General features: G+C 51.3%; 1 protein-coding gene across 3 annotated transcripts in view; it reads right to left on the bottom strand.

The window, feature by feature from the left end:
* Positions 1 to 12,514, bottom strand: part of RALGPS1 (Ral GEF with PH domain and SH3 binding motif 1) — a 445,865-nt gene that overhangs the window by 221,390 nt on the left and 211,961 nt on the right. For all 3 annotated transcript variants that reach the window (XM_075015701.1, XM_075015700.1, XM_075015702.1), the window contains one exon: positions 6,983 to 7,109. In XM_075015701.1, the coding sequence (XP_074871802.1) occupies positions 6,983 to 7,109 (127 nt within the window). The remainder of the gene's footprint in view (positions 1 to 6,982; positions 7,110 to 12,514) is intronic.

Genomic DNA, 12,514 nt, shown 5'->3' with positions numbered 1-12,514 from the left:
CTGTCTATACAGAAGGCTAGCGCCCTCCTCACGTCCAGGAGGTGTAGGTGCGCCTCTTTGTTAGAGTTATGAGGCTTTGGATAAAACGAGGGTAAAACTATAGGTTCGTTAATATGAAACTCAGAAGACACTTTAGGAACAAAGGCTGGTTGCAGCCGTATGGTTACCGCCTCCTTGGAAAAAACAGTGCAGGGTGGCGTTGCCATAACTGCCGCAAGCTCGCTCACCCTGCGAGCTGACGTGATTGCGAGAAGAAAGGTCGTCTTTATCGTAAGGAGGCGGAGGGAAACCGTGGCCAAAGGCTCGAATGGTGGTCCCGTTAGCGCATTAAGCACCAGGTCAAAATTCCACGAAGGTGGGAGCGGTTTCCGAGGGGGGTATAGGTTTACCAACCCTTTGAGGAACCTGGTAACCATGGGATGGGCGAACACCGTGTGCCCTTCCTCTTCGTGTCTGAATGCCGAAATGGCGGCAAGGTGGACCTTTAATGAGGATAGTGAGAGTCTTCCTCTCTTGAGGTCCAGTAAATACTCTAATATTACAGGTATAGGCACCGAAAGGGGAGCTAGCTGTTTGGTAGAACCCCATGCCGTGAAGCGAGTCGATTTCTGCTTGTAGGTCTTCCTGGTGGAAGTCCTCCAGCTACTTTCTCGGACTTGTTGCACTTCCTCCGTACATGTGCTCTCTAGGGAGCTGAGCCATGGATTAACCATGCTTGTAGTCACAGGCCTTGGGGGTGCGGATGCACTATGGACTCCTGGGCTTGCGTGAGCAGATCCGGCGCTACCGGAAGGGGCATCGGTGGACGGTCCAACATGCGCAGGAGTAGGGGGAACCATTGCTGTCGATCCCACGTTGGGACTATCAGGATCATTCGGGCTCCTTACCTCCTGGCTTTCTGCAAGACTTTGTGGATCAGCAGTGTGGGAGGGAAAGCGTAAAGCAGGGGGCCCCTCCACGAGATCGTGAATGCATCCCCCAGGGACCCCCGTCCCAGTCCTGCCCTGGAGCAGTATCGTGGGCACTTCTTGTTGTGTTGAGTGGCAAACAGGTCTATCTGGGGAAAACCCCATGAGTGAAAAATCAGTCGTAGCAGATCGGGACGGATATGCCACTCGTGCGTGAGTGCGAAACGCCTGCTCAGCTGGTCTGCCTTCACATTGTGAGCGCCTGGTAAGTACGAGGCTTTCAAGGTTATATTGTTGGCGATGCACCAGTTCCACAACCGGACTGCTTCCGCACATAAGGCACGGGACCGAGCTCCTCCTTGCCGATTTATATAAAACATGGTGGAGGTATTGTCTGTACTGATCCCGACTACTTTGCCTTGTATATGGTCTCGAAAGTGTCTGCAGGCATTGAACACCGCTCTGAGCTCCAGTATATTTATGTGCAGTGACTGCTCCGTGGAGGACCACAGTCCTTGCGTCACCTCTTCACCCATGTGTGCTCCCCACCCTGTGAGGGAGGCATCTGTAGCAAGAAAAACCGATATTTGTGGTTGGTGGAAGGGTACCCCTGTTAGCAAGTCCTTGGGGTTTACCCACCATTGCAGGGATTTGCGCACCTCTGTTGTGGGCGACACCACCCTGTGAACGGTGTGTGCTGCCGGTTTGTATACGCTCGCCAGCCAGTGCTGCATGCTGCGCATGTGTAACCTGGCGCTCTGTACTACGAACGTCGCTGCTGCCATGTGGCCCAGCAGCTGTAAGCACGTCAGAACCGGCACCGTAGGGCTGAAGGTGATGACTTGCACGAGGGAGCCGATGGCCCGAAAGCGTAGCTCTGGTAGATACACTCTCGCTGTAATAGAATTTATGCGTGCCCCTATGAACTCTATGTCCTGTGTGGGGTTTATCTGTGATTTTGCCAGATTGATAACCAGGCCGAGCGAAGAGAACGTGCCTGCTGTGACGCGTATCATGCGTAGTACCTCCTCCTTCGAGGCCCCTTTGAGTAGGCAGTCGTCCAGATACGGGAATATAAATACCCCCTGTCTGTGCAGGTAGGCTGACACCACTGCCAAGGTCTTGGTGAAGACTCTGGGTGCCGAGGAGAGGCCAAACGGTAGGACCTTGTATTAAAAATATTCTTTGCCTACCATGAACCGGAGGAATCGTCGGTGAGCCGGATGGATAGTTATGTGAAAATATGCGTCTTGTAAGTCGAGGGCTGTGAACCAATCTCCATCATCCAGTACCGTAAGGATGGAGGCGGTTGTGATCATCCGAAAGCGTTGCTTGCCCAGGTACCGGTTGAGGCCTCGAAGATCTAAGATGGGCCTCCAGCCTCCTGTCTTTTTCTCCCTGAGGAAGTACCTCGAGTAGAACCCTTTCCCTTGCAGTTGCTCCGGCACTCTTTCCACTGCCCCTATGAGCATGAGATGGTCCACCTCCTGCTTCAGCCTCGCTAAGTGGGAGGCCTCCTGGAGGTGGGGCCTGGGTGGAGGTGGTGGCGGTGGGAGCGACTGGAAGGGGATGGCGTACCCCGTGGCTATGATCTCCAGCACCCATTTGTCTGTGGTGATCCTTTGCCACTAGTCGTAGAATGGTCCGAGGCGATGGTGGAATAACCGCTTCGGATGACCTTGTGCGATGGTAGTGATGACGCAGCCCTAGATCTGTGTGTCAAACTTGTGGCCTTTGGCCCTGCCCCGAGGACGCACGGCTCTGTTGGGAACGTCCCCTGGGAGTTCTGTACTGCTGGTGCTGTTGATGTCGCCCTTGCTCGTAACCCCTGTGGTACTGGGGACGCTGTTGCTGGTACTGGTACCGTCTTTGTTGAGGGTAGTACTTTTTCTTTCTGTATGGAGGGGTGTAAATCCCCAGGGTCCTAAGTGTGGCTCTTGAATCTTTACTGGAACGAAGGACCGGGTCAGTTGATTCAGCAAACAGCTTCTGCAAGTCGAAGGGAAGATCGACGATCTTTGCCTGCAGATCCCTCGGTATACCCGAAGTCTGGAGCCAGGACTCCCTTCGCATCACCACTGCCGTAGCTGTGGAACATGCTGCTGTGTCCGCAACATCCAGGGCGATCTGAACTCCCGTCCTTGAGGCCGCATAGCCTTCTTGCATGATGGCCTTGAGCACCGGTTTCTTGTCGTCTGGAAGCGAGTCCATGAGGGAGGTTAACCTAGTGTAGTTGTCGAAATTGTGGTTCGCTAGATGCGCTGCGTAATTTGCCATTCGCAACAGTAGTGTGGAGGAGGAGTAGACCTTTCTGCCGAACAGCTCTAGCTTCCTGGCATCTTTGTCTGTTCCCCCTGTCTTGAATTGAGATGTCTTTGATCTTTGTTGCGACGACTCTACCACCAAGGAATTTGGTTTTGGGTGGCTGAACAGGAACTCCATGCCCTTCGCCAGCACGAAGTATTTCTTGTCCGCTCTCTTGTGGACAGGCGGAATAGTCGCAGGGGTCTGCCATATCATAGTGGCGGACTCCAAGATTGCTTCATCAAGCGGTATTGCTATTTTGGAGGAGGCCGGAGGTCTCAGATTTTTCAGGAGCTTATGGAGTTTCTCTTGCACCTCTGCTGTCTGGATGCCTTGCGTGAAGGCCACCCTTTTAAACAGCTCTTCAAACTGTTTGAAATCGTCCGGAGGATGGACGTCCCCCGGGGCCGTAGCCTCGTCCGGGGAGGAGAGCGAGGAACCACTCGGATACGCCCCTCTGGACCCTTCCGGTTCCTGTTGGCGATGGTACATCCGCTCGCTGGAAGCTTGCAAGGGAAAATCTCGGGGTTCCATAACCAGTTCCCCCTGAGATACTTGAGTCTCTGTCCCTGTTCGCGATTGCCCTCGGGGATACGGGACCGTCTGTGGGGATCTTTCCCTGGTAGACTGCCGGTGGCGTCTATGCCCCGCATGATAGGGACGACCATGGCAGCATGGGCGCTGTTCTTGGGAAGGTGACCTGGACCACTCCCTTGGTGCATACCCTCTGCATCTGGGAGAGCGAGATAGTCGAGAGACATGGGACACTGGAGAGAGCGATTTGTGATAGTACTCCAGCGGCTCAAACCCCAAGAAGGGTGAGGGTGGTCCCAGCCAGGGCGAGGCTGGTTGTAAAAATGGAGACGGGGGCTCCGGGTAGGCTAGGGGGGACCCCTGCTTTCTAGTTGGAGTCTGCAGCATGAGCAGAGGGCTGAGAGAAAGCAACTCTGCAGCCCTGTCTGGAGAGGGGCTGCGGTGCCTTGTTTTCTGTGCAGCCTTCCCCCTCCCTTGAGGGGGTGGCTCCGCCCCTGACGTGCAGGGGATCTCGGCCCCATCCGCGCCGCGCTCAGCACGCTCATGGGCGGTGCCACACGGGCAGTGTCCTCCGGTGCCTGCAGGCTACGTGCCTGCGCGCTCTGCACCGCCGGTTCCCCGGGGGTCGGTGCCGCTCTCTGCGGTGCCGCCGGTACCGGCGCTTATTTAGCCGCCGCCCTGCCTGCGGTGCGGGGCAGCTGTTTGATCATCGGACGCTGAGCTGCCTCCAAGTGGCTCTCCGTGCCGCCGCCAATCAGCTTTTGCTGCGGCTGGGGGCTGTGTGCTCCTCCCGTCCCGCTCGCTGTTGCTGCCGGCAGGGATCGGGTTGGGGAGACTTTCTTCCCTTTTTGCGCCGATGGGGTGAGTGAGGCAGCTTTTCTTTTATGGGCCCCGGAGGGTCCCTCCTGCTGCGGCTGCTCCGGCACGTCTGGCTGGAGGGCCTTGTCGAAGAGCAGCATTTTAAGCCGCATCTCCCTGTCCTTCCTTGCTCTGGCTGTTAATTTTGCACAGAAGGAGCATTTCTGCGTGACATGGGACTCCCCAAGGCAACTTATGCAGTGACTGTGCCCATCAGACGCTGGCATTGCCTCTCGGCGAGACTCACATTTCTTGAATCCTGAAGAGGACATTGTTGGTGAGTCTTTTAGTTGTTAATGGGGTACTTAGCACCTTCTCTGTGCTGTGTTCCACCTCTCGGATAGCCTGCCGCGGCAGGAGGGCTAATGGCCCTAGGCTCCTGGCCTCCGGTGCTCCGCTTGTTACTAGGACCGGACTGAATTCTGTCCCGCTTGTTGTTTCTTGTTTTTTTTTTTTTTTTTTTGAAAATAACAACTGGCTAACTTAACAATACCCTTAGAACTTGAAAACATTAAAGAAAACAGTTAAAACCATTGAATACGCTAACTTGGCTGTAGCCTAGTCGGATTCTGTCTGCAGCTGACGGCGGTTGAAAGGAACTGGCGGGGACCGGTTCGTGCACGTGGCCAGGAGCGCGCAAGGGAGCGGCATGCACCGGCGCATGCGTGGTCTGGCAGAAACTGCTTGGAAGATCCGATCTGCAGCGCTGGGCGAGCCCGACACCTAATGTGGAGCACCGACGGGGACACTCGAAGAAGAACCAGCCAATATGACGGCGCATTATCAGATGCTTTCAGAATCAGGAGCAGCGTCAAACAGGGATGCGTGCTTGCTCTGACATTGTTTGGCATCTTCTTCGCACTCCTCCTGAAGCATGCCTTTGGATCTTCAACAGAGGGCATCTTGCTGCACACAAGATCTGATGGGAAACTGTTCAACCTTGCAAGGCTGAAAGTTAAGTCTAAGGTGCGGGAAGTCCTCATCAAAGACATGCTGTTCGCAGATGATGCTGCTGTAGTGTCTCACACAGAAGATCAGCTTCAAAAACTGCTGGATCAGTTCTCCAAAGCGTGCAAGGACTCTGGGCTTACCATCAGCCTAAAGAAGACAAACGTACTCGATCAAGATTTTGCTGAATCCCCATCAAACAGCACTGACAACTATACGTTAGAGGTCATCCACGAGTTTGTTTACCTCGGGTCCACCACCACTGACACCCTGTCGTTGGACACTGAGCTAAATAGGAGGATCGGAAAAGCGGCCACAACTCTGTCCAGACTCAGCAAGAGAGTGTGGAACAACAACAAGCTGTACACTCACACCAAAATGCAAGTCTACAGAGCCTGCAGCCTCAGCACCCTCCTTTATGGCAGCGAGACTTGGACCCTGTATGCCCGCAAGGAAAAGGGGCTGAATGTGTTCCACTTGCACTGCCTCAGGCGCATCCTTGGAATATCATGGAAGGACAGAGTGACCAACACCGCCGTCCTCGAGCAAGCTGGAATCCCAACCATGCACACCCTCCTCAGGCAGCGTCGACTCCGCTGGCTTGGCCACGTCCACAGGATGAATCATGGAAGGATTCCAAAAGACATCCTGTCTCGTGAGCTAGCCGCTGGCAAAAGACCTCCCGGACGCCCCCAGTTGCACTACAAAGATGTCTGCAAGAGAGACCTCAGAAAGGTAGACATCGAGCTGGACAACTGGGAAGAACTAGCAGATGACCGCAGCAGATGGAGGCAGGGGTTGCACAAGGGCCTTCAGAAGGGCGAGATGAAGATCAGACAGCTAGCAGAGGAGAAGCGAGGGCACAGAAAGCACAATAAGGACTTACCAGACACCCACTACATCTGCAAGAGATGCAGCAAGGACTGTCACTCTCGTGTGGGTCTTCATAGTCACAACAGACACTGTAAATTAAGTCCTCAATTGAAACTTTAAAGGGCGCGATCCATAGTCTATGCAGACTGAAGGATGCCTACTACTATAAGGTGCCATAGGACTTTTTGCTGTTTTTGTAGATACAGACTAACACACCTAACCCCTCTGATACTTTATTCATTCACTTATTTTTTTAGATTATCCTTTTGTAGAAAGAGTCCCCATCTCAAAATCTTGCCTAGCAGGAATCTGCAGACTTTCCATCACTTGAGGAAGCTGCACAATTCACTGGGAGGGGAATCAAGAGTATACCAGGTTTTAGGAAAACAGGAATAAAATATGCTTACATGAGTAACAATGGGGAACAATGTTCAATATATGGCTTGCTTCAAGTACACTGGATGCCAGCTGGAAATTGGTCAGTCAAACAAGCCAATACTACTTAAGCAAAACTGAATATATTTCTGCAGACATCACAAGCATGTTTTCACACCTACCTAAGTAGGGAATAGTAGGGACCATCTTTAAGTTTCTGATATATTCCCGTGTCCTCATATAGTTATCTTCCTTCGACATTAAATAGTCTAACTTCTCAAATGTGGCCTTGTCTTTGCGATTCAGAAGCTAAAGAGAAGAGAAAGATAAACAGTAAATACAAATTCAAGTCACCCAGAAGACAGAGAAGGATACATGGAAATTTCGAGAAATTTAATTTAAACAAATCAAAGCCAGCATAATATTTGCAAGCTTTTGCACGTTAAAATAAAAGTAAGATTTCAGACTTAATCCTGAAGCAGTCAACAGATCCTTAATATTATTTATACACGTTGTCAATCTATCATCTTTTAGTATACATTCTATGTAAATTAGAAAATGTTGACATTATAATGTGTTAAATTTCTAAAATATGTAAAATGTTATAATTCAAAAATTAACACTCTTTTGTAATTTACAGCATATTATATGCATTTGATTTTGAAACTTAAGATAACCAATACTAAAAAAGGTTATTGACATACATGCAAGATACTTTTCATCAGTGTCTCAATAAAAGCATGACTATACATAACAGAGTTGCTAAAACTTGCAACAAAGTCTTTAAGTAAAAAAATTACATTTCTGGTTAATCATACTATGTCTTACACAATTTTGTAAAGTTACAAAGAGTAAAGCAGGACAAGTCAGAATCCGTTGCCCTAAATGTAACACACAACCCAATAAAAAATGTTCATTCCCTTTTAGCTGATTTTATGTATGTGACTAATATTTTTGAAATGAAAATTAAAAAGCCAGTTAGAGCCAGTGTTGATGCATGTAAATAATGATATTGCAAACCTTGTCTGAGTGGGACTAATTACCGCAGGCCTGCCCTTGCCAGAGGGAGAACCGTTAAGACTAGTGAGAGAAAATAGATGCCTTGCCATACCCCACATGGTGACTTCCCTGTGAAGGCAGGAAGCAATTGCTGTCACTGGCACACAAACATCCCAGTTTGCAGGATACCCAGGAGCAGCAAAAACTATTAGCAGGACAGTCCAGTTTTTATCAGCCAGATAGTGTTGGGAGGCAAATACATCAGCACACAGACAATCCAGGAAGTTTTTGGAGAATGTTGGGGATAACGTCTTGGTACAAGTGCTGAAGGAACCGACCAGGGGTCATGCGCAACTTGACCTGCTGCTCACAAACAGGGAAGAACTAGTATAAGAAATAGAAGTTGGAGAGAACCTGGGCTGCAGCGAACATGAGAGCGTAGATTTCATGATCCGGACAAAAGGAAGAAAGGTGAGCAGTAACATACAGACCTTTGATTTCAGAAGAGCAGACTTTGACTCCCTGAGAGAACGGATGAGCAGGACCCCTTGGGAAACAAAGATGAAGGGGAAAAGCGTTGAAGAGAACTGGCAGTATTTTAAAGAAGTCTTACTGAAGGCACAGAAAAGAGAAGTTACTCACCTGTAGTAAGGATGGTCATTCGAGATGTGTCCCCGTGGGTGCTCCACAATAGGTGTAGGGCTCGCCCGGCGCCGCAGATCGGAATTCTTCCAGCAGTTTCTCCTGGATCACGCATGCGCCGGTGCGCGCCGCTCCCCCGCACACCCCAGGCCGCGTGCGCAATCCGGTCCCCACCAGTTCCTTGACCAACCGCCTCGAATGCTCCTGAAAAACACTAGACAGAGATCCGAAGCGGGGAGGATGGGCGGGTGGTGGAGCACCCACGGGGACACATCTCGAAGAACCATCGTTACTACAGGTGAGTAACTTCTCTTTCTTATTCGAGTGGTCCCCGTGGGTGATCCACAATAGGTGACTACCCAGCAGTAACCCAAGTAAGGAGGTGGGTAATCGGTTTATGTGCAGCTTGCCCCCTAGAGGACTGCTGTCAACAGACGGGTATCCTCTTCGAATACCCGATGTAGGGCATAATGCTTGGCAAAGGTGTCGTAGGATGACCAGGTCGCCGCCCTACAGATATCTTAACATGTTGCCCTTTTAACATGATGCCCTTGAAGAAGGCTGTTGACGCCGCCACCACCCTGGTGGAGTGAGCCCTTGCGGGACCAGCAAAGGGGTCTTTCGAAGCTCGTAGCACATATTTATACAGGACACAATGTGCTTTGAGATTCTCTGTGAAGAGAGACCTTCTCCTTTTGACCAGGGAGCGAGAGAGACTAGAAGCCTGTCCGTTTTCCGGAAGGACTTAGCTCTGTCTATGTGGAAGGCCAACGCCCTCCTCACATCCAGTAGATGCAGGCGTGCCTCCTTGCTGGAGCTGCGAGGCTTCGGGTAAAATGAGGGTAAAACTATTGGCTTGTTAAGATGGAACTCCGACGAAACTTTTGGAACAAAGGCTGGGTGCAACCTTAAGGCTATCGCCTCCTTTGAGAATACTGTGCAGGGCAGTGTTGCCATCACTGCTGCGAGGTCGCTCACCCTGCAGGCTGACGTAATTGCAGGGAGGAGGGTCGTTTTCCTCGTAAGGAGACAGAGGGGAACTGTGGCTAATGGTTCGAAAGGTGGACCCAATAGCATGCTGAGCACCAAGTCCAGACTCCACGATGGTGGAAGTAGTTTCCGAGGGGGGTACAGGCTTACCAACCCCTTCAAAAACCTTGTGACGATAGGATGGGCGAATACAGTGGGCCCTTCCTCCGTATGCCGAAAGGCTGATATAGCAGCGAGGTGGAACTTTAGTGAGGATAGAGAAGACTCGCCTCTTTTGAGGTCCAATAAGTATTCTAATATTACAGGTATAGGAACGTCAAGGGGAGCTAACTGCTTGGTGGAACACCAGGCTGTAAATCGAGTCCATTTCTGCTTGTAAGTCCTCCTGGTGGAGGTCCTTCGGCTACATTCCAGGACTTGTTGTACTCCCTCCACACACGTGCTCTCTAAGGAGCTGAGCCATGGATTAACCATGCTTGTAGACGCAGACCCTGAGGGTGTGGGTGCACTATGGACCCCTGAGCCTGCGTAAGTAAGTCCGGCGCCACCGGTAGAGGAAGAGGTGGGCGGTCCGACATGCACAGAAGCAAGGGAAACCATTGCTGCCGATCCCAAGTTGGGACTATAAGTATCATGCGAGCTCTGTCCCTTCTGGCTTTCTGCAGAACCTTGTGGATAAGCACTGTGGGGGGAAATGCGTAAGGTAGAGGGCCCCTCCATGAAATCATGAATGCGTCCCCCCAGGGACCCCTGCCCCACTCCTGCCCTGGAGCAGTACTGGGAACACTTCTTGTTGTACTGGGTGGCAAACAGATCGATCTGGGGAAACCCCCATGTACGAAAAACGCGCCGTAGCAGATTGGAGCGGATCTACCATTCGTGCGTGAGTGCGAAACGCCTGCTCAGCTGATCTCCTTTTGCGTTGTGAGCGCCCAGCAAGTACGAGGCTTTCAACGTTACGTTATTGGCGATGCACCAGTTCCACAATCGGACTGCTTCCGCACATAGACCACGGGATCGTGCTCCTCCTTGTTGATTGATGTAAAACATAGTGGAGGTATTGTCGGTATTGATCCCGACTATTTTGCCATGCAGGAAATCTCGAAAATGTTTGCAGGCATTTAACACTGTTCTGAGCCCCAGTATGGTTATGTGCAGTGTCTGTTCCGCAGGGGACCATAGCCCTTGCGTTAACTTGTTGCCGATGTGCGCTCCCCATCCTATGTGGGAGGCATCGGTAGTAAGAAAAATAGAAATTTGTGGTTGGTGAAAAAGGCACCCCCACTAGCAGATTCTTGGGATTTTCCCACCATGCTAGGGATCTGCGCACCTCTGTCGTGGGCAACACACCCCTGTGGACAGTATGAGATGCCAGTTTGTAAACGCTCGCCAGCCAATGCTGCAGGCTTCGCATGTGTAACCTGGCATTCTGTACCACAAACGTCGCTGCCGCCATGTGGCCCAACAGCTGTAGGCACGTTAGGACCGGCACTGTGGGGCTGTATGTCATGACTTGAACCAGTGAACTGATGGCGTGGAAGCGGGCGTCGGGCAGGTATACTCTTGCTGTGGTAGAGTTTATGCGTCCCCTATGAACTTTATATCGTGTCGGTTCGGTCTTTGACTTTGTGAGATTGATAACTAGGCCCAACAAAGAAAACGTGTCCGCTGTAACGCGTATGATGCGTAAGACCTCTGCCTTCGAGGCCCCTTTCAGCAGGCAGTCGTCCAGATATGGGAAAACAAACACCCCCTGTCTGTGCAGGTAGGCTGATACCACTGCCAGGCTTTTGGTAAAAACTCCGGGAGCCAAGGAAAGGCCGAACGGAGGAACCCTGTACTGGAAGTGCTCCCTGCCGACCGTGAAGCAGAGGAAGCGTCTGTGTGCTGGGCGGATTGTAATATGAAAGTAAGCATCTGGTAAGTCGAGGGTTGCAACCAGTCTCCTTCATCCATTGCCGTGAGTATAGAGGCAACTGTGATGATCCGAAAAACGTTGCTTGAGCAAGTAACGGTTGAGGCCCTGTAGATCCAAGATGGGCCTCCAGCCTCCTGTTTTCTTCTCTGTTAGGAAGTAGCTTGAATAAAAACCTTTCCCCTGGAATTGCTCCGGCACTCTTTCCACTGCCCCCATGAACAGAAGGTGATCCACCTCCTGCTTGAGCCTCGCCTCGTGGGCAGCGTCTCTGAGATGAGGTCTGGCGGGAGGCTCCATTGGTGGAAGTGACTGGAAGGGGATCGTATAACCTGTGGCTATAAGCTCTAGCACCCATCTGTCTGTGGTGATCTTTTGCCATTGGGAGTGGAACGGTTTGAGGAGATGATGGAACACGAGATGAGAGTGGCATTGAGTGATGGTATTGATAGTGCAGCCCCCGACATACCCGTCAAACTCGTTGTTTTTGGGCCTGTCCCGAGGGCGTACGGCTTTGTTGGGAACGTCGCCTGGGAGTTCTGTACTGCTGCTGCTGTTGATGGCGCCCTTGGTCGTAGCCTCTTTGATATTGAGCACGCTGTGGTTGGTAAGCGTAGCGTCTTTGCTGAGGATAAAATTTCTTCCTCCTGTATGGGGGAGTATAAATGCCCAAGGTTCTAAATGTGGCTCGAGTACTTGCTGGAGTGGAGGACCGAGTCGGTTGAGCCCGTAAGCAGCTTTTGTGTATCAAAGGGAAGATCCACGATCTTCACCTGGGGGTTCCTGGGGATACCAGACGTCTGGAGCCAGGACTCCCTACACATGACCACTGCTGTAGCTGTTGAACGTGTCACTGTGTCTGCCACGTCCAGTGTAATTTGCCACTCTCAATGATAGGGTAGAGGAGGAATATACCTTCCTGCCAAACAGCTCTAGCTTCTTAGCATCTTTATCCCATCCCCCTGATTTATACTGAGACGCCTTTGACCTCTGCTGGGACAATTCGACCACCAAAGAATTTGGTTGTGGGTGACTAAAGAGGAACTCCATGCCCTTGACTCGGACGAAGTACTTCTTATCCGCTCTCTTGTTCGTAGGCATTTTGTTCGTAGGAATTTTGGATGAAGCCGGTGGTCTCAAATTTTTGAGGAGTTTATGATGTTTCTCC

This window comes from Carettochelys insculpta, chromosome 21 (genome assembly GCF_033958435.1).
Source record: "Carettochelys insculpta isolate YL-2023 chromosome 21, ASM3395843v1, whole genome shotgun sequence".
Taxonomy (NCBI): Eukaryota; Metazoa; Chordata; order Testudines; family Carettochelyidae; genus Carettochelys; species Carettochelys insculpta.
The sequence above is the reverse complement of the archived record's forward strand: the minus strand, read 5'-3'. Positions and strand labels throughout refer to the sequence as shown.